The sequence below is a fragment of the Ochlerotatus camptorhynchus genome, unplaced genomic scaffold, assembly GCF_037179485.1.
Source record: "Ochlerotatus camptorhynchus isolate MF236.1 unplaced genomic scaffold, CSIRO-AGI_Acam_v1.1 ptg000470l, whole genome shotgun sequence".
Lineage (NCBI taxonomy): Eukaryota > Metazoa > Arthropoda > Insecta > Diptera > Culicidae > Ochlerotatus > Ochlerotatus camptorhynchus.
The window spans coordinates 5,458-24,361 of NW_027040956.1; the positions used below are offsets into that span (position 1 = coordinate 5,458).

Sequence of the window (18,904 nt, forward strand, 5' to 3'; positions counted from 1 at the left end):
CAAAAATACTTTCCGAACAACTCACGAGAGCGAGCTCAAACCGAACTAAACTGCTTGACGTTCAAGCAGAGAATCTGACGGTAAAACATATCTGGTGCCTCTATATATGCAATTATATTAACATCCAAAGTCCATCCTATTTTACATATTCTGCACAAAAGAAACTTTCTGCTCCGCCCCATTCATAAAAAACTGCGGGAAATCCTATCAGGTTCTGAACCTGAAAAGATATAAAACAGCGCTGCTGTCATGCTTTTGCTCATTGTCGCTTCGGACGGCGTGGCGCTTGGTCCTGCAGTAAGCAGGACCAAATCAGCGACTTAAGGTGGATCACGGCGTGACCACAATAATGATGAAACCCCCTCCCCCTTTCACAACAACCTCTCCCCCTCCCCCTTCACAACAATCTCTCCCTCTCCCCCCTTCACAACAATCTCTTCCCCTCCCCCCTTCACAACAATCTCTCCCCTCCCTCAACGACCTCTCCTAACCCCCCACCACCACTCATCAACAACCTTTCCTAACCCCTCCCCCACTCATCAACAACCTTTCCTAACCAACCCCCTCCCCACCCCTCAACAACCTTTCCTAACCCCCCCCCCCCCCACCCCTCAAATACCGCTCCTAACAAAACAATATCTATGTGTCAGCCACATAGGGGAAATGACGCCTTCGGCTTGCAAGACTATTTTCGGCAACCCAAATTGAAACACTATTTTCACTGGATTTTCTTACGAAAACACTTCGCTGAATGCATGCAAACGATTCTTTATGCTTTCAGCTTGAATTTGACTATATTTTTACCACTGGGAAAAAGCAATCTAGCAAGGTTTTCTTGAAATGAAACACACACACTACAAATTGTAGCTGATTTCGAGTTGCCGATAATAGAACAGCAGATTTACATGCAGTTCAAATGGAACGGTTGCCGAAGAAAAACTGGTTGCCGACAATACTCGCTCTCACTAGAGAAGATTGGAGCTTTTTAAAAGCGTTTCAAAACAGTTTTTGACAATTCTTTCGACTGAAATTGTTAGAGCAGCTGGCAGCAAAAGATTGTAAACAAACCAATACTGCATATGTGTGCGTTCCTCAGAGAAAAAGGCTATAGAAAGAAGGTCGCTGCTTAGGTTGCCGAGAATACGTAAATTCCCCTACTTAAAATATGTACATTTAAAAACCATGCGTGACCACTAGACTGATGCAAAATTTGAAATTTTCGCTCCACAGTGCTCAAATGGTTCCAAATTGGGCCCTGATAAGCCTCTCAAAATTTGAACTCATTTAGTGAGAAACTGACTTGGCACAAACCATTTGAAGTTTATATGGGAATTACTATGGAGAAACCATAATTTCAGTTTATATCTATCTCAAAATTCACCAGTTCACTCTACTTTAGAAAATGATAGCTGAACTTGTTGAAAACCACTTTTCGATCAAACGTAAGGAACAAAAATTATTAATGATTCAAGTCCCTGATGTCTTATGATTATGCTCAATCAACTGTTCAGCAGGCAACATTGGTGTTTATGGCGCGTAGAATAGAGGACAAAAATCATGGCTACTATGTCACACTGCAGAATACAGTGTTGCCCACAATACAGTTGCTTAATCTTGCCATAAGATTATCAATCTCTTAAAAAATTAATAACTATTTAATTTGCCGTTTGGATGAAAAATGATCTTCTGCAAAGTTGTAGCTGATAAAAATTCCCATAAGAATAGCAATAGAATGTGTTAACAGTACAATGTGTAAAAAGGCAAGAAGACAATGAACAAAAAGTTTTGTTTTCCCATAGTAATTTCCATGTAAACTTCAAATGGTTTGTGCCAAGTCAGTTTCTTATAAAATGAGTTTTCTCTTTTGGAGGCTAATCAGGACCCGATTTGGCACCGTTTGAGCACTGTGGAGCGAAAATTTCAAATTTTGCATCAGTCTAGTGACCACACATACTATTCATTTGCGTGTAAATTTCATGTGTACTTCTGAGTGGATTCTGTTTATGTGTGGTCAAATGAAAATCATGTGGAATTTCACATGGATATTTGTAAAGAAAATGTGTAAATTGTTTTGAATCAACCATAACCGAAACATTGAAATACTTGAAAATTTTAAGATAAAGTATAATAGTCAAAAATGCATGAAAAACAACAATTTTGTGTGGTTCTACGTCATACTGCGGTCGTGTCTAGGACACAACCCTTTACTTTTTTCCTAGAAATTTTTGATAAATAGTATTTTCTTACAGGCTGAATTTTTATGTATTTTTGACGTAGGACTACGTCTTTGATTTCTATATGGGGGTACACTTTGTGAAAACTGGAAATGGAACATGTAACAAATTATGAAAGATTTTGAACGTTAATAACTCAACTGCCCCTGGTTAAATTTCAATAATTTTATCACCAATCGATCAGAAATATGGCTACGCATCAATAATAATGCTTCCGAATGTTGATTTTCAACAAGAAACTATTGAAAAACTGGTAAATGTTCAACATTGTCCAAAAGCGTCGAATTAACTAACAAATCCACCAATTAATCATTTTGTTCAACCATTTTCCGCAGAGATGGCGCTGTTCCGCTGGTAGGAAGTGATAAAAATTCCCATATAGAAATTGAGAGAAGTGGGAATAATTCGCTTTCGGTGCATATTCAGAAACAAAAAAAGTGAACGACAACCTAAAGAAACTAGTCAGGGACTTTGTCGTTCAGTTTTTTCCCGGAAATTTTTGTTAAACAAGCTACAATTAAATAAAAATGATTTTTCCCCATACTGTTTTACCTGCTTTACTACCAGTTCCCAGAGAGCCAAAAAATTCAAATTCGAGAGAGAAAATTTGCTCTCACGACCTCAATCTCTCAACATGCCATGTATTTTGTTGACACTCGATTTGTGATTTCCCTTTCACAGATTACAAAATAGAGTACCTGACACTACAAAACATGTCTGGTACCTCTATATATGCATTTGCTTTAACATTTGAAGTCCCTCCTTTTTTACATATTCTGCGCAAAAGATACTTTATGCCCCGCCCCATACATAAAATTCGGCTGGAAATTCTGTGAGGGGTGAGCTATTTTGTGTGCAGAAAGTGTAAAAAAGGAGGGACTTCGAATAATAATCTAAATGCATATATAGAGGTACCAGACATATTTTGCACTGCAGTGTCCTCTGTGAACAATTATAGGAAAACAGATTGTGTCTAGTTTCCGATTGATGTCACCGCAAACAACAGCTGTGACATCTGATGGAACATGAATGCAGAAGCTTGACAAAATGATCAATTACCTACATGCATATGCTGCTTCCCCAGCACAGTCGTCAGAGAGTAGTAATTAGACGAAACAAGTCGAATTGGAATTCGCCTCCGATCGTCGGGCGCGTGTGCATAGGGAGGATGGAATTGCGTAATATTTTGCACACTTGTTACGGGAGCGGAGATGTTTCGGACTTTCCTACAGCGAACTCGTTGTACTGTGGTTGAGTATGGCTTTAAGCTATAATTTAATAGCATATAGTTCATGTTCTAAATGGTTTACAAGGGTGTTTACTTACAATATAAGTCTTCCACGTGTACGTTCTCCGTCGTATCGTAACAATGTATGTAGGTCTTTGTAGTAGCTATAATATGTATTTTTTTTTATGTTTCCCTTGTTTCTTAGGATTAATTCAATTATTGTACTTACAATTATGTGGAAAGAAAGAAATAAACGTATAATTTCACTACGAATAATATGTGCTTAAGATTTTAACGTGTTAGCTGGATCACTTGTACTGTTTTGTGTTTGGTTCTATCGTTACCCTACCATGTCATTGTCGTTGTCTGTCAAGGAATGTCACTTTGCTCGCATTGATCCCTGCGGGAAAGTGCTGGCCCGTGTTGCCAACACGCCCCCACCCGTATTGCACGAAGTTCCTTCTGCTATACCCTCATCAGGCCTTTGTACATCTAACACAGCAATCCGAGTCGCCGAATGGCCATCTTGCAGGACTCGGTGGAGAGACTCGATGCTACCTCCAGGTGGATCGCACGAACTGACAAACACGTAAAGAGTGCTATCCATCGCTTAGCATTACTGCGACCTATCCTCACCGTAATCGGGCCAAAGTAGTCCAACCCAACGAAAGAGAACGGCCGAACGTAAGGGGTTAATCGTACAGCAGGTAGGGGTCCCATTCGTGGTGTTTGAGGTTTCGTCTTATAGACTCTACACCAATTGCAGTGAGTGCTTACGTTCCGCACAAGCACTCTCAAGGCCGAAATGGAATACTTCTGTACGATCTCGTTCACCACAGTTTCTCCATTGGCATGCCGGTATGTGCGATGATACCAATCAGCTAGCAGGAAGGTCACATAGTTCGCTTTCGGCAGAATCACTGGAAATTTAACGTCGTCGGAAATCCAATCAGCTTCCCCCATGCGTCGTTCCATACGGATCAGTCCACCTTCGCCAATAACTGGAGATTTTCCATAAAGACGGCTGCTTTTCTTGATCGTTTGCTGATGATCTGGACGCTTCTTTTGGTTTCTCAGCAACATCGTAAACTCCTCCGGATATGCATTCAGCTTAACCAGTCTCCAAACAGTGAATTCCGCATGCCTCAGCTCCTCGCGATTTAACGTTGATGTAGAACAAGTTGGTTCGTTCCGAGTTTTGCTAAGGCAATTCTTGTAAAATCGGCCCACGAATGCGATCGTTCGTAATAACCGTTCCCATTTTGAGAAACGCTTAAAGTCAATCACTTGTTCCACTTCTACATGGATCTGCACATTCGTCGGCCGCAGCTCCAACGGAGAATCAGCCAACGGAAGCTCACGTTGGGGCCAGTAGTCTTCATTCTCATAGAGAAAACCCGGCCCTTTGAACCAGCGGCTATTGGCTTCAATATTAGGTCCAATACCCCACTTTGTAGCGTCATCTGCAACGTTACACTTCGTCGGAACCCATCTCCAGTCCTTGATGTCCGTAGTTTCCAGGATTTCACCGACTCTAAATGCCACAAACTGTGTACGGCGCCGTGGATCGGATCCCAGCCAAGACAGAACTGTAGTGGAATCGCTCCAGAGTATTTTGCGGTGAATCTTCAGTGTATGGTTAGAAATGACGGTTTTCAACAGGCGTGCTCCCATAACAGCGGCTTGGAGCTCCAACCGGGGGATAGATAACGGTTTGAGAGGGGCGACTTTCGTTTTCGCAGAAACTAGGCAACAGCGAACGATCCCATGGTCTAACACACGAAAGTATGCGCAGGCTGCATAAGCTGCTTCACTAGCGTCGACAAAGATATGCAACTCCAGAGAATCGTACGCCTGAGGCCCGTAGCCGGGAAAGTAGCAACGGGGGATCTTCACCTCATTGAGCTGCCGCAAGATCTGAATCCATGTTTTCCAACGACCGAACGTGTCTGCCGGGATGAATTCATCCCAGTCTACACCAGCTCTCCATATATCTTGAAGTAACACCTTTCCATGAACGAGAACAACAGCCAGCAATCCCAGTGGGTCGAAGACGCTCATCACAAGACTCAGGGCTTCCCGTTTCGTCGGAATTGTATCACCAGTCATCAAAGGCTGGAGGTTTTCGCGCAACTGGATTGAAAATGAGAAGACATCCTCCGTCGGTTGCCACGCCATGCCTAATACACGCTCTGTACTGCTACATTTATCCATCACGAAACATTTGCTTATTCCTTCGCTGCATGCGCCGATTCTATCGATGACATCCGACGAATTCGACAACCAATGTCGAATCTCGAATCCTCCCTTAGCGTGAATCGTCCTTACTTCATCCACCAACTGTACCGCTTCGTCGACTGTATCTACGCTGTCTAAATAATCGTCGACGTAGTGGTTTTCCTTCACCGCCTCAGCTGCCTTCGGGAACTCCTCTGCCAGTTCATCCGCATTCAAATTTTTAACAAACTGTAGTGAACACGGAGAGCAAGAGGAGCCAAATGTAGCTACGTCCATAACAAGTATCTGTATTGGTAGCGATGGATCGTCTCGCCACAGGAACCACTGTGCACGGCGATCTTCCGGTCGAATCAAGATCTGGTGGAACGCCTCCCGTATATCTCCACTGATGGCAACCTGTCTTTGCCGATATCGACTGAGTACCGCCGGAAGTGGAGTAAGCAGATCCGGTCCTTTTAAAAGAACGGAATTGAGGGACACACCTTGAACCTTCGAAGCTGCATCCCAAACTACGCGCACCTTTCCCGACTTCTTCGGGTTAACGACGACCCCTAAGGGCAAGTACCACACTTGCTTCGGATCTGTTTCCGCAAGCTCCATGTCCGTTGCTATATGGGCGTAGCCTTTCGCTTGATATGCCACGATCTGCTGCTTGACCTCAGAATACAGCTCTGGAGATTTCAGCAAACGCTTCTCCAGACAGTGCAGCCGCCGTTCTGCCATCAGTCTGCTGTTGGGGAACTCTACCTGGTCATATTTCCATAAAAGCCCCGTCTGGAACCGTCCGCTGGGAGTACGAACTGTAGTGGCTTCTAGAATTCTTCGAGCACGTCGGTCGTCAGCAGAATCCAAAGCGTTTGGCGAGGATACTCCCGCGCCTTCGACCCGAAAAAAATCTTTCACTAGGTCGTGAAGTAGCTGATCACAGGGTTGGCTACACATGTGAATAATGCGGCGAGATGTACCTTCGTTGGGACCTCGGTTCCGTCCGAATACCACCCAACCAATCCGAGTTTTCGCTGCTACTGGCTCATCGGATTTACCTTCCTTCAGCTTCAGAGTCGTTTTTATCTTGGTATTGTCTAGACCGATCAAAATACCAGGGGACGCATCATTGTAGCTTTTCACGGGAAGCCCTCGAAGGTGTGGGAAGTCTCGTTCGAAGTCCTCAAACCTTAGAGATTGTCGAGGCAAATCCAGACTTTTTACGGTGTGTACACCATTCAGGGCGAAGCGCTTTGTTGAATCCGATGCAGAGATGTAAAGTTCGACACGCTGCGACGCTTCTTCCATTCGCTTTACTCCGTTCGTCCACTGCATGCATAACGGAGCCGGTTGTCCTACTATTCCTAGCTGCCTCGCGATGGAGTTTTCCACCAGGGTAGAGTCGGAACCGCTATCGAGAAAAGCAAAGGTATGGATTGATTTCCCATTAGCGTGCAACGACACCGGAACTATACGAAATAGTATCTGACTATGCAAATGTTGATGAACAGCTACCGTTCCCGTGGTGGTAGTGGTGGTGGTACTAGTCGTTTCTGCCTGTGGTTCTCCAGGGTGTAGCAGGCGGTGGTGACGTTGCTGACACCCGTTTACGCCACACGCTGGAGCCTTGCAAGGCCATCGCCCATGCGGATACAAGCATCTTTTGCAGAGATTAATTTCATTTGCAACCTTCCAGCGGTCAGATAAACTTTTTCGCTTAAACGTATCACAGTCCTTCGGCTTGTGGCCAGAAATTTTGCAGACTGCACACGGCCGATACACTTTGATATCCGACGCACTTACTCCTGAGCTTGTTCCTTCTTTATTCCGCCATTCTGACCGGGACACCTCAGTAGAGTGGGGGTTCACAAACGCCTTCATATTTCCTTTTAGCCGATCTGCTTTCTGTGAGCTAGATTCACCAATTGCCGTAACACTACTAGCCGCTGTGACCAACACATTCATATATTCTGCGAATGCACGTAGATCCGCAACCAGTACACGTTGCTTGTGGAGGGCCCAATCTAGTTTGATATTCGCGGGCAGCTTCTCCACGAGCTCCTGCAATAGAATTGGGTTCGCCAAGTGCATCTCCTGCCCCGTACTCACAAGGTGTACGCAAAGGTTTCTCACCGCCAGTCCAAAATTGATCAGGGTTTCCAGCTTTTCCGGCTTCGGCGTAGGAGTGGCTCGTACTTCGTTCAGCAGTGTTTGGATGATCGTATCTGGACGACCATACAGCGAGTGTAGAGTGTTCATCACCTCGGCAACATTTGCTGGATGCAGCAAAAAACAGCTAACGGATTTTCTGGCGTCTCCTTTCAGACTCCGCTGTAACCGCATCAAGTTTTCTGCATCAGTATATCCACACATCTGTGTGGACGTGTCGAAACTACTCCAGAAAAGGGGCCATTCTGCTGGATTTCCGGAGAACGATGGAAGCTCTTTGGGCACCACATGACGAGCTGCTAGTTGTTGTGAATTTGGACCGAATGGGTGCTGAACCGGGATGCTGGGTTGCTGCGACACCGATAAGATTGGAGCTTGATAACTGGAAACGCTTATCCCCGGATAATGTTGCGAAGGAAGGTTGTACCCGCCACGACTCATACCCGAAGGTAATGCAGAAGAGTGTGAGATTCCGCTCTGTGGGATTATCGGAACACTTGTCAACAACGAAGGGTACGTGGAGCGGCTTAGTGCTGGTAAACAATGTTGAGGGCCACTTGACGACACATAGGGGTACGCGGAGCCACTTGGCAGTACAGAGGGGTAAGCAGAGCCACTAGGCGGCACATATGGATAAGCAAGGCCACTTGGTGGTATAGAAGGGTATGTGGGATTAAACGATCCGATAGCGGAATCTCTACTAACCGGGAGTGAACTGGTAGGTTGGTTACCTAGCCTTAATTGACTTAGAGGATATAAAGCTTGATCGTAATTTGGATCGCGATTGTTCCAAGAAGTGCAATGATTGTTCGTTGGATTGCCGACTACACTTGCCGGTAGTGATTGAGCTGGCAGCGACGAGACAGCCCCTACCACATTGGCTGCTGAACGTCTCGGGGTGGATTGCTGCAATGGTGCTGGGGGTACGTTGTTCGGAGACGTTGTTAAAGTTTCCACTGGCAAACCGGATCGCGACAAGGTCACCGGCGAAATCAGGTCCTTGAATGCAGGGGCAAAATTGGTACCATACGAAATTTCTCCAGAGGTTGTCGCTGGTTGACGTCCACTGCTTGTTTGGAACGTGGGTATTAATGGTGGATGCACTACGCTAATTGCCATAGACGTGAGCCCAGGGGGGACGTTTCCCCCTGTATTGGAACTCAGGGTCACTGCCGGCTGCGCGTTCATCCACTCTCGAACTTTGTCCACTCTCTGACGGGCACTGTGATGGCTTCTAACGCTTTTTCCGTCTTCGTCTTCCTCCAAGCGAGCCTGCAACAGCTGGTACTTTTTATCGATGAACTCCTTCTCCAAAACCATCAAATCGGTTATGGCTTTATCCCTCCTTTCTTTCTCCAGCCGCATCGCCCTTTCCTGCATATCCTTATCCTGACATTCCTTTTCCGCTAATAATCTAGCCCGTACTTCCTTTTCTTCGGCTAAACGTTGCATGTCGAGCCTCAACTTGGCTTCTCGTGCACTAGCCGTCGTAGAAGCCGATTCCGACACAGCGGTCGATGTCATACAGAATGTACACAAGTATGTTCTGCTCTCATCGGCAATGCTGTCTCCAACACCAGCACATCTGAAATGGTACCATTGCCTACAACTTTCGCACTCGACCATTCGTCTGTCCGCTTCATCCGGCTGATTACAGACTCGACAATGTCTATTTTCCGTCATATCCCCAGCATTACTCATCCTGATAGTGGATGTTGATCCGTACTGACGACAGATGTGAGGTTAGAATTTATATTCTTAAAGTTTGTTACGGGAGCGGAGATGTTTCGGACTTTCCTACAGCGAACTCGTTGTACTGTGGTTGAGTATGGCTTTAAGCTATAATTTAATAGCATATAGTTCATGTTCTAAATGGTTTACAAGGGTGTTTACTTACAATATAAGTCTTCCACGTGTACGTTCTCCGTCGTATCGTAACAATGTATGTAGGTCTTTGTAGTAGCTATAATATGTATTTTTTTTTATGTTTCCCTTGTTTCTTAGGATTAATTCAATTATTGTACTTACAATTATGTGGAAAGAAAGAAATAAACGTATAATTTCACTACGAATAATATGTGCTTAAGATTTTAACGTGTTAGCTGGATCACTTGTACTGTTTTGTGTTTGGTTCTATCGTTACCCTACCATGTCATTGTCGTTGTCTGTCAAGGAATGTCACTTTGCTCGCATTGATCCCTGCGGGAAAGTGCTGGCCCGTGTTGCCAACAACACTCATCGCCATATTCAGAACCACACGCTCCCAACGACCACACAAAATGCTCTGCAGAGTTGTAATATTGTAACCAAACTTGGAAACGGGATACACTCAAAAAATATATCACATAGAGAATTAACATTTTGCATAAAAAATACATAAAAATTCCCTCCCTTTTAACATATTCTGCACGAAAATACTATTTAACAAAAATTTCTAGGAAAAAACTGAACGATCATGAATGATTTCTTTTGACTTTTTTTGACCATAATATACATCCAAAGCGTTCCATCCACTTTTCCAAATTTCTAACTTACTATCAATGGAACAGCGCCATCAATGAGAAAAAATAGCCTTGACTTAATGGTGAAAACTATTTTTGTAGTTCTTTAAAAAATCTAGTCTAACTCTTTTCTTAAATGAACTTGGTGGCCCTGAAAAGGGCCGTTTTGTTTCTTGGTTGTTGGTGATAATCCATGACCATGACTGTCTGCGCTTGGCGTGTTCAGTGACGGCATCCGGCAACGGCAAGACGGTTCGATTGGAACATTTAAAATGTTGGCTTCAGTCTTCGCGTCTCTTATTATACATCGTCTCTGGCTCGACCCATGTACCGTACCGTGTATGGTGAGCAGTGCCAGTCCGCGATGATTTGCTAGCCCGACTCATGGGATGTATGGGACCAGGCTGTATGTTTGTTTTCAAAATCTCGAAATCAACTCCGCGTCAGAAAGCGAACGCATGAACGTACATTTTGGAGAGCATGTTTTTTAACCCGTACACGGAATAGTTTTGCTCCGTTACTGATTGCATAGAATCCACAGAACAAAAGCCGATCTAAATCTGAAGTTTAAAAGTTCACTTAAATAACTCTCTTATGGAATCTTTGTAGTGGCCCTGAAAAGGGCCGATTTTGTAGATTTTCGACGCGTTCACCACGGATACGATGTTAGTGACGCGCATGGCGTGGATAACACACAGGTTGATATCTTCGAACAGACCGACCAGATAAGCCTCGCTAGCTTCCTGAGGAGCCATAACAGCTGAGCTCTGGAAGTGCAGATTGGTCTTGAAGTCCTGGGCAATTTCACGCACCAGACGCTGGAAAGGCAACTTGCGGATCAGCAGTTCGGTCGATTTCTGATAACGACGGATCTCACGCAGGGCGACGATACCTGGCCGGTAGCGGTGACTGGGGCGCTTTTGCGAGCGGCCACTGCTTGCAAGGAGCCTTTCCACCATTTCCGAGCCATTTTCCATGGGTACGACGTGGAGTCGATGAAAGCAAACTGTAGAATAAAAATAAAGACGAATTCCATTCTGTTTTATAAAATGCGTTTGCTGTTTTAAACCAATCAGAAACGATGAAAGAACAAGAACACAACAACTATCAAGAAGAATTTAACCCTCGAGTAGGTTTAAAAAAGCCGAAATTTGAAATTTTTGTTCACTTTCGTTTCAACCTTCACCGACGACACCATCATATACAATGACCGGACGCGGCAAGGGAGGAAAAGGACTCGGCAAAGGAGGAGCCAAGCGTCATCGAAAAGTGCTGCGTGATAACATTCAAGGCATCACTAAACCTGCCATCCGCCGTCTGGCTCGTCGTGGTGGAGTTAAGCGAATTTCCGGGCTTATTTACGAGGAAACCAGAGGCGTGTTGAAGGTGTTTTTAGAGAACGTTATTCGAGACGCTGTTACTTACACAGAACACGCTAAGAAGAAGACCGTCACCGCAATGGATGTCGTTTACGCTCTGAAGCGACAGGGACGCACTCTGTACGGTTTCGGAGGATAAATTAGCATCATCGGCTTAGACAACAAAACGGCCCTTTTCAGGGCCACCAAATGAATTAAAAATGTGTTTTTGATTAACTTTCTTGTCGGGATTTGAAAGGTGGTAGGGATGTGATCGAAGATGATTTTTTTTCAGTTTAAGGTTGTTAGATTTACCCTAAGTTGGCCGTTACTGGTATGAGATCTACCACTACTAATCCAGTACCGACAATCATTTGCATTCATTTGTTGTGTTGGGGTAGTTCTAGTTAAGTAGTGCGTTTCCAATGATATTCCAGTCGAAATACAAGAGAATCAACAAAAACCGCCTGGGTTGTACGCGCCTTGGTTAATCTGAGGACAATCTAAAGAGAATAAGCAGAGAACCCCGCTAAAATTCCTATTCGGTAACTCACAACAACTCAAAATTGAGTCGAACATGCTCATTTCAGTGGGAAGTATGGCTACTCAAAAGTGAGTAGACGCGCTTTTACTCAATTTTGAGTAAACAACGCTCTCGCGCAGAGTGAGCCAAAACCACTCTGAGATATTTTCAGCCGGGAAGTTTGTTTTTTTTTGTTCTGATAAAAAGTTGAAATTAGCTGCTCCAGATTTATTTAACTGGTGCTGAAGACGACTGAAAACCGTCTCAGCATGCAATTCCTACTTACCTTAATGCATTTCGGCCTGTGTTATGCAATAATTTCACCGTTTGCAAGGGTGTTTGCTCCGACACGGCTGGTATTTTTTTTTCTAAGTCCCGGATTTGGCTGACTGAGTGCCTTTTACTCAGTTTGACTTTTCTCGTTTACTCAGATTTTGACAACCTAATGCATCAGACGAAATTGAGTACGATCGACTCACCCGGTGAGTAAGCTGAAGTAAGCTTGCACAAAACACAAGCTCCTGCCGCAGTTAACAAAAATATTTATTATATCATACCACGTAGTCCTACGTTATCATTGCGTACAACCCCATTGGGCTGTCCCTTGTAGTTTTTATGCAGAATATGCTAAATGGGAGGGACTTCAAATGTTAATCCTTCCTCCCCCACCAAATGTTACAGAGTGTCATCAAAGTACATGGAATGTTGAGATATTGAGAGTGAATTTTCTCTTTCAAATTTTAATGTTTTGGCTCTCTGGGGATTGGTAGTAAAGCGGTTAAAACTGTATGGGAAAAAAAAGTTTTTTATTTCATTCTAGCTTATTTACAAAACTTTTCAGGAAAAAACTGAACGACAAAGTCCATTAACGATTTCTTTAGGTTGTCAACTTTTTTTTTTTTTGAAAGCTTAGTGAAATTCACGAGGATTTCATGCATTACATTTGTGATATATTTTTTGAGTGTATCCCCTGTTTCCATGTTTGGTACAAGATAACACTCTGGAGAGCATTGTGTGTGGTCATTGGGAGCGTGTGGTTTTGAGTATGGAGATGAGTGCGCAAAATATTACGCAATTCCATCCTCCCTATCCGCACGCGCCCGAGGATCGGAGGCGAATGCCACTTCGACTTGTTTCGTCTACTTACTACTCTCTGGCGACTGTGCTGGGGAAGCAGCTTATGCATGTAGGTAATTGGTGGATTTGTTAGTTAATTCGACGCTTTTGGACAATGCTGGAAATTTAACAGTTTTTCAATAGTTTCTTGCTGAACATCAACATTCGGAAGCATTGTTATCGATGCGTAGCCATATTTCTGATCGAAAGGTGATAAAATTATTGAAATTGGACCAGGGGCAGCTGAGTTATTAACGTTCAAAATCTTTCTTAATTTGTTACATGTTCCATTTTCGGTTTTCACAAAGTGTACCCCCATATAGAAATCAAAGACGTAGTCCTACGTCAAAAAAATGGGAAATATTGTCCAATACCGATCAAACTAGGTATTTTTGGAATCGGCTGATATCATAAGAAGTGGGAAATTCTATCAAATACCCAGTACTACGGGTTTTTTTTTAATCGGGGTAACATCTAGGAGCCGGAAATCAATATCCGACGCCATTTTGAAATCTATCGATTTAAGAAAAGGTGTCAACTATCCTAAAATAAAGGTATTTTCGGAACGGGGATGACACGTAGATGCCGAAAATCAATGTCAGACGCCATTTTGAAATCCAAGAAAAAGTGGAAAATACTGTCAAATACTTATCTATATGAGTATTTTCGGAATCCCAGTAACGTTTTTTTTTTTTTCTTTATTAGAGTGACTTTCAGCCACTGGCTGGTTCATCACTTCTTCCCAGTAACGTCTAGAGACCAGAAACCTATAATCTACGCCATTTTAAAATCTAAGTTGGCGGTTTTTGAAACTGTCAAATACCGATCAATGTGGGTATTTTACAAATCAGGGTCTGGGTTCAATCGCAGCCGGGGTCGGTGGGATTTTTCTGAGGCATAAAAATCGTGGTGACACATAGAGTCCGGACCAAATTCTTAGGGAATTTTACACTTTTTGTGAACTCCGACGGCCACCATCTTGGATTCCAAAATGGCGTTGAATATCGATTTTCGGCATCGGCAAAAATACCCAATATCTTAGAGTATTTGACATTCTCTCCGATGGCCACCATCATGGATAAAAATGGTGTCATACAACGACTTTCGGCACCTTCGCGTTATCCCCCCCGTTTCAAAAATACATACATTGTAGGGTATTTGACACGTTTTCTGAGACCGATGGCCGCCATCTTGGACTCCAGAATGATTCTGGATTAATATAAGCTAACAATTTATTACTACATATAATCTATATGCCATCCCTATTGGCAACCGATATTGTGCGGATACTAAATTAGGATATTTTAAAAAACATTATCAAAAAAAAAAAACTTCTAAGTGCTTGTAAACATCACCACTGAACTTTCAAAAAGTTCATCCGATGAACACTGAGTTCATTTGTGACGTCACACTGCAGAACCTAAATGAAAAACTACAAGGCACAGCCCTATGGGGTTGCACGCAATGGTGACGTAGGACTACGTGGTCTTACACAATGAATCTTATTTGTTAACTACAACAGGAGCTTGTGTTTTGTGTAGGAATTGGAATTTGAGCGGGGTTCTCTCTGTTAATACTCTTTTGTATGACGCGCTTGACATGGATGGCCCACAGCGACTCACGAAGGGCTACTGATTCCGATCAATACCGATACGGCTTCTTCCTCCTTCTATTGATGCTCTTGTGGAATGCAGCTCGCTGCTTGCAGGCAGCCTTTTGTTGTGTATTGGAGAACAATGTTCACCGCCACGCGCCGAAAGCATGCTGCTGTTGTTGATGCCACCGAGCGGACACCACCAAACACGGTGATTGGAACTAAAGCCTTTTGTTGTGTACTGGAGAATACCACCACTCACCACGTGGTGATTGAATCAGCACCGTTTGGTGAGATCGGATGGAATTCAACTTTGAAATCTGTGTTAGAGAAATCGCTTTTCACAGGCAATCGTTGATAATTTCAATTCGTGTAAATTTCAATATTGACATTTTGAAAAATGATAAAGTCTTAAAATTAACAGATGCGTAAAAAAATTTCTGATCGATTGGTGATAAAATTATTGAAATTGGTTCAGGGGCAGCTAAGTTAATAACGTTCAAAATCTTTCATAGTTTCGTTACATGTTCTATTTTCGGTTTTCACAAAGTGTACCCCCATATAGAAATCACAGACGTAGTCCAAGGTCAAAAAGTCTTTGCTTCGAATGAAATGAACTGAAGAACTAGACGAACGAAACAAGCGATAGCCATGTCATGTTTGACAGGAGGAATCCCAACAAACATTGCATGCAGAATAATAGCTTATTCAGGCAAAAATAAGCTTCATCAGGTAAAAAAATTTAGTCATTTTTCAGTTAAAATTGTTTGTTGGGATATGCATCGTGACTTGATAACAAGAAACACAATGACTTACATGAAAATAATATTGCTCTAAATAAGGCGATTCTGCAGAGAGTTCATTTTCTTTTCTTTGTTTCGAAAATGCAGAACCCTGGTTCCGATTCCCAAATTCGATCGTCATCTTTTACCAGTTCCTTAATTCCATCTTGATAGAGCATGGAGAGACTTTATAAAATATCACGGGTCCTAGAACAATTTTCGATGATCCGTGGCTGGCTAATTCATTAGATTTTTCATTACCTTCTACTCCACAGTGTCCTGGCACCCGGTAAAGATTTACTGTATAGTTATCAGACAACTGCTGATGTAGCTCAATGCATTCCCATACTAATTGTGGGAAACATGTAAATGATTTCAAAGCATGCTTTGAAAATTTATTGAATATGTTTATTAGGGTGGTTCAAAAATAACGATTTTACTCCATCAGGGTCAATTGATTCTAAATCAAGTACATACTGATCATTCTCCTAAAATTTGAGTTTATTTGGATGCGCACTGGCCCTTTAAAGTTTATATGGAAATTACTGATCTTTATGTTCTCAACGTCCTAGCACTTCACCAGTATAATTTATGGAAAAGCTTGCTAGCTGTTCATATTTGAAATTTTATGACTTTGTTACAGACAACTTTTTTATTAGAGTTCAAGATAATTAGTTACTAATTTATTTCGTGGCCAATGATTAATCGACCGCTTTCGGGGCAACACTGAATATTCCACTTATGACATAGTAGGCTGGATTGTTTGCTCTATTATTCACGCCAATTACACCAATGTGGCCTGCTGAGCAGTTGATGAAGCATGTCAGAAGAATATTATCTTCCTAATTAATTAATAACTAATTATCTTGACGTTCACTCCAAATGCGGTCTTGAGCAAAGTTGCAGCTGATAACATTTCACTTTAGACCAGACAACAAACTCTTCCACAGATCATTACAGTGAAGGGCTAGAACTATGAGAACAAAAAGTTCACTTCCCTATAGTAGTTCCGATAAAAACTTCAAAGGGTCAGTATGAGGTCACATCCAAATGAGCTCAAATTTTGGGAGAATTACCAGGAATTGATTTGAAATTGATTAAGCTTGGTGGAGCTTAATCGATATTTTGAACCAGTCTAATGTGTATGATAGAGAATAACTTCGGTCTAATCGCCCATTTCGGACCTTTCAAGCAGAAACCATCTAATAAATTTATGATTTCGGCGTTAACAAGTCAATTATGATTTCGACGTTAACAAGTCAAGAACGCGTGATATGAATGTTTGCACCCATTAGTCTCAAATTCAAAGAAGCGGAGCTACCGAATCAATCACAGAAAAAATATGAATGTTACTGGTAATGTAAACATCCATGCATGCAAACATTCATGCATGTAAACTTCCTTTTCATGTAAACCAGAAACTTACCAGAAAATTTTCTTACAAAGATAGACGGTTGCATACAATTTATGGAATATCTCATGACATTTCTCATTACCCTAAGCGATCTACAATGTAAACTTATATGATAAATGACGCTCCATTTATGTGCATCATAGTAACATAAATTTCATCCTCCTTCATCTGATAGGCTGAAGTGAATTCAAAGGCTTTTCAATGCGTGAGGCTGAATTTAAAATCCGTATGCCGAGTTTGGGGTTAGGAAGCAGTGTTAGATTTTTAACGATATCTAAACAATTTTTCAAATAAACAAATCTTACGGAAAGTTAAACAAATTTTGAAGTCATCTGCAGTGAAAATATACCATTTTGTGAAAAAAAAAATCCACTCGAAAAATAGAGGCAAGGACGATTGTGCTTAGTCGGCCAAAAATTGGATCTAAGCCCTACTAGACCGATGCAAAATGTGAAACTTTCGCTCCAACGGTTCCAAATCGGGTCCTGATTATCCTCCTATAATTTGAACTAATTAAACTGACTGTGCACGAACCATTTGAAGTCTATGTGGAAATGACTATGCACCGTTTGAAAAATTCGTGTAAATTTCTGTGGTACCTAGCGCACACCTAGTTAACGCTAGATTTGGCAGAAAGTTACACGATATTTCTCATAAGTTTAAGCGCAATATCGCATTAATCAGCAATTTTGTATGCAAGCTGGTAAACAATTTAGTTGTTTATGCCAACTTAGCCACAAAATTAAACGAAAAGACATTTTCGCGATGGTGAAAATTCAATTTTTTGTCTGCGGGGAAAGTGTGTTCATAACAATTCACCATATTTATCAACAACAAATTTGATTGCTGTACTTGTATAAAATTTACTCTGCTAAAACTTTGCTCAAGACCACTATACGATTAATTTTAAGACGCTGATCCCAAGTTAAATTGCAAGTTTTATTGAGGTTTTAACGCATTCTTCAAATCCAAATCATGATCTAAAGAACCCGCTTGATAATGTCATAAGATTTCCAATTTCGTACACGCAAAACAAATAGCATGAACATTAAATGTAAGTGTCGATTTCTTACACCCTCAACATCAGTACCGTATCAACGGTAGGGCTAAAACCAGGTCCTCCAACTCAGAGACACCAATCATATCTTTCTCAATCATATATTTTACGAAATAAATCGTTGGTTAGTTTTGTATTTGTATCAAAAACTAACGTGTTGAAAACTTGAGACAATAAATCATACAAGTTGATATTGCGATTTTTTTTTCTCCAGCTACACTTGAGTGGTTTTAATTTCGTCGATCTCATATTTCGTTCTCGACTTTCGCGCTTACCGTTTCCAGCTAGTAATATATCTAACGCTTGGTTTCCATGACTCTTTTTCGGGTGTTTATTTTTGACCCCTTTCTTCTCAAGCTTCCTGCTGATCATGTTTACATAACAAAACCAGCTAGTTAATTCGTTTGCGCGCGAAAACGTCAAGGAAAAGCTGAAATGGTAAGAGTTCTAAAAGCCACAGAATATTTTGGCACCTTCCATATTTCGTCGAGAAAGTTTAAATATTAAAATAAACCGCAATAACATTAAAATAAAAATAAAAACTCTCACTGTACTATCACATTACAGCAGAACTTTAGGGCAGTTAGACCAGTAGCGTGGCCAAAATTTCTAAAGACGAGGGCATATTTTCTACAGCTGTACGGTCTTCGACAAAGTTGCTCGGTTTACAAAGCACCAACTTTTTAAAGTTTCTGGTTAGTTCTT

At 42.0% G+C, this 18,904-nt stretch overlaps 3 protein-coding genes across 3 annotated transcripts; 1 reads left to right on the forward strand and 2 right to left on the reverse strand.

The window, feature by feature from the left end:
• Positions 1-3,954: 3,954 nt before the first annotated feature.
• LOC135712305 (uncharacterized) lies at positions 3,955-9,378 on the reverse strand. The gene is made up of 4 exons (XM_065235271.1): positions 9,094-9,378; positions 7,819-8,331; positions 7,559-7,746; positions 3,955-7,096 (listed from the first exon to the last, which is right to left on the reverse strand). Exons 1-4 carry the CDS (start codon positions 9,376-9,378, stop codon positions 3,955-3,957), a joined length of 4,128 nt encoding a protein of 1,375 aa, XP_065091343.1.
• Positions 9,379-10,930: 1,552 nt separating this feature from the next.
• On the reverse strand, positions 10,931-11,314 carry LOC135712306 (histone H3-3-like). Its single transcript, XM_065235272.1, has one exon. It carries the CDS (start codon positions 11,312-11,314, stop codon positions 10,931-10,933), a length of 384 nt encoding a protein of 127 aa, XP_065091344.1.
• A 247-nt stretch (positions 11,315-11,561) lies between these two features.
• LOC135712307 (histone H4-like) lies at positions 11,562-11,873 on the forward strand. Its single transcript, XM_065235273.1, has one exon. The coding sequence runs from the start codon at positions 11,562-11,564 to the stop codon at positions 11,871-11,873; it is 312 nt and encodes a 103-aa protein (XP_065091345.1).
• Positions 11,874-18,904: the final 7,031 nt, after the last annotated feature.

What these genes read in the sequence shown, in the direction of transcription:
- LOC135712305 (XM_065235271.1), bottom strand. Translation starts at nt 9,378, where the DNA reads ATGACATCGACCGCTGTGTCGGAATCGGCTTCTACGACGGCTAGTGCA. An exon ending in TGATCAATTTTGGACTGGCG is followed by an intron (nt 7,747 to 7,818) that starts GTGAGAAACCTT and finishes ATTCTATTGCAG; the next exon opens with GAGCTCGTGGAGAAGCTGCC. An exon ending in CTAAAAGGAAATATGAAGGC is followed by an intron (nt 7,097 to 7,558) that starts GTTTGTGAACCC and finishes TTTTCTCGATAG; the next exon opens with CGGTTCCGACTCTACCCTGG.
- LOC135712306 (XM_065235272.1), bottom strand. Translation starts at nt 11,314, where the DNA reads ATGGTGGAAAGGCTCCTTGCAAGCAGTGGCCGCTCGCAAAAGCGCCCC.
- LOC135712307 (XM_065235273.1), top strand. Translation starts at nt 11,562, where the DNA reads ATGACCGGACGCGGCAAGGGAGGAAAAGGACTCGGCAAAGGAGGAGCC.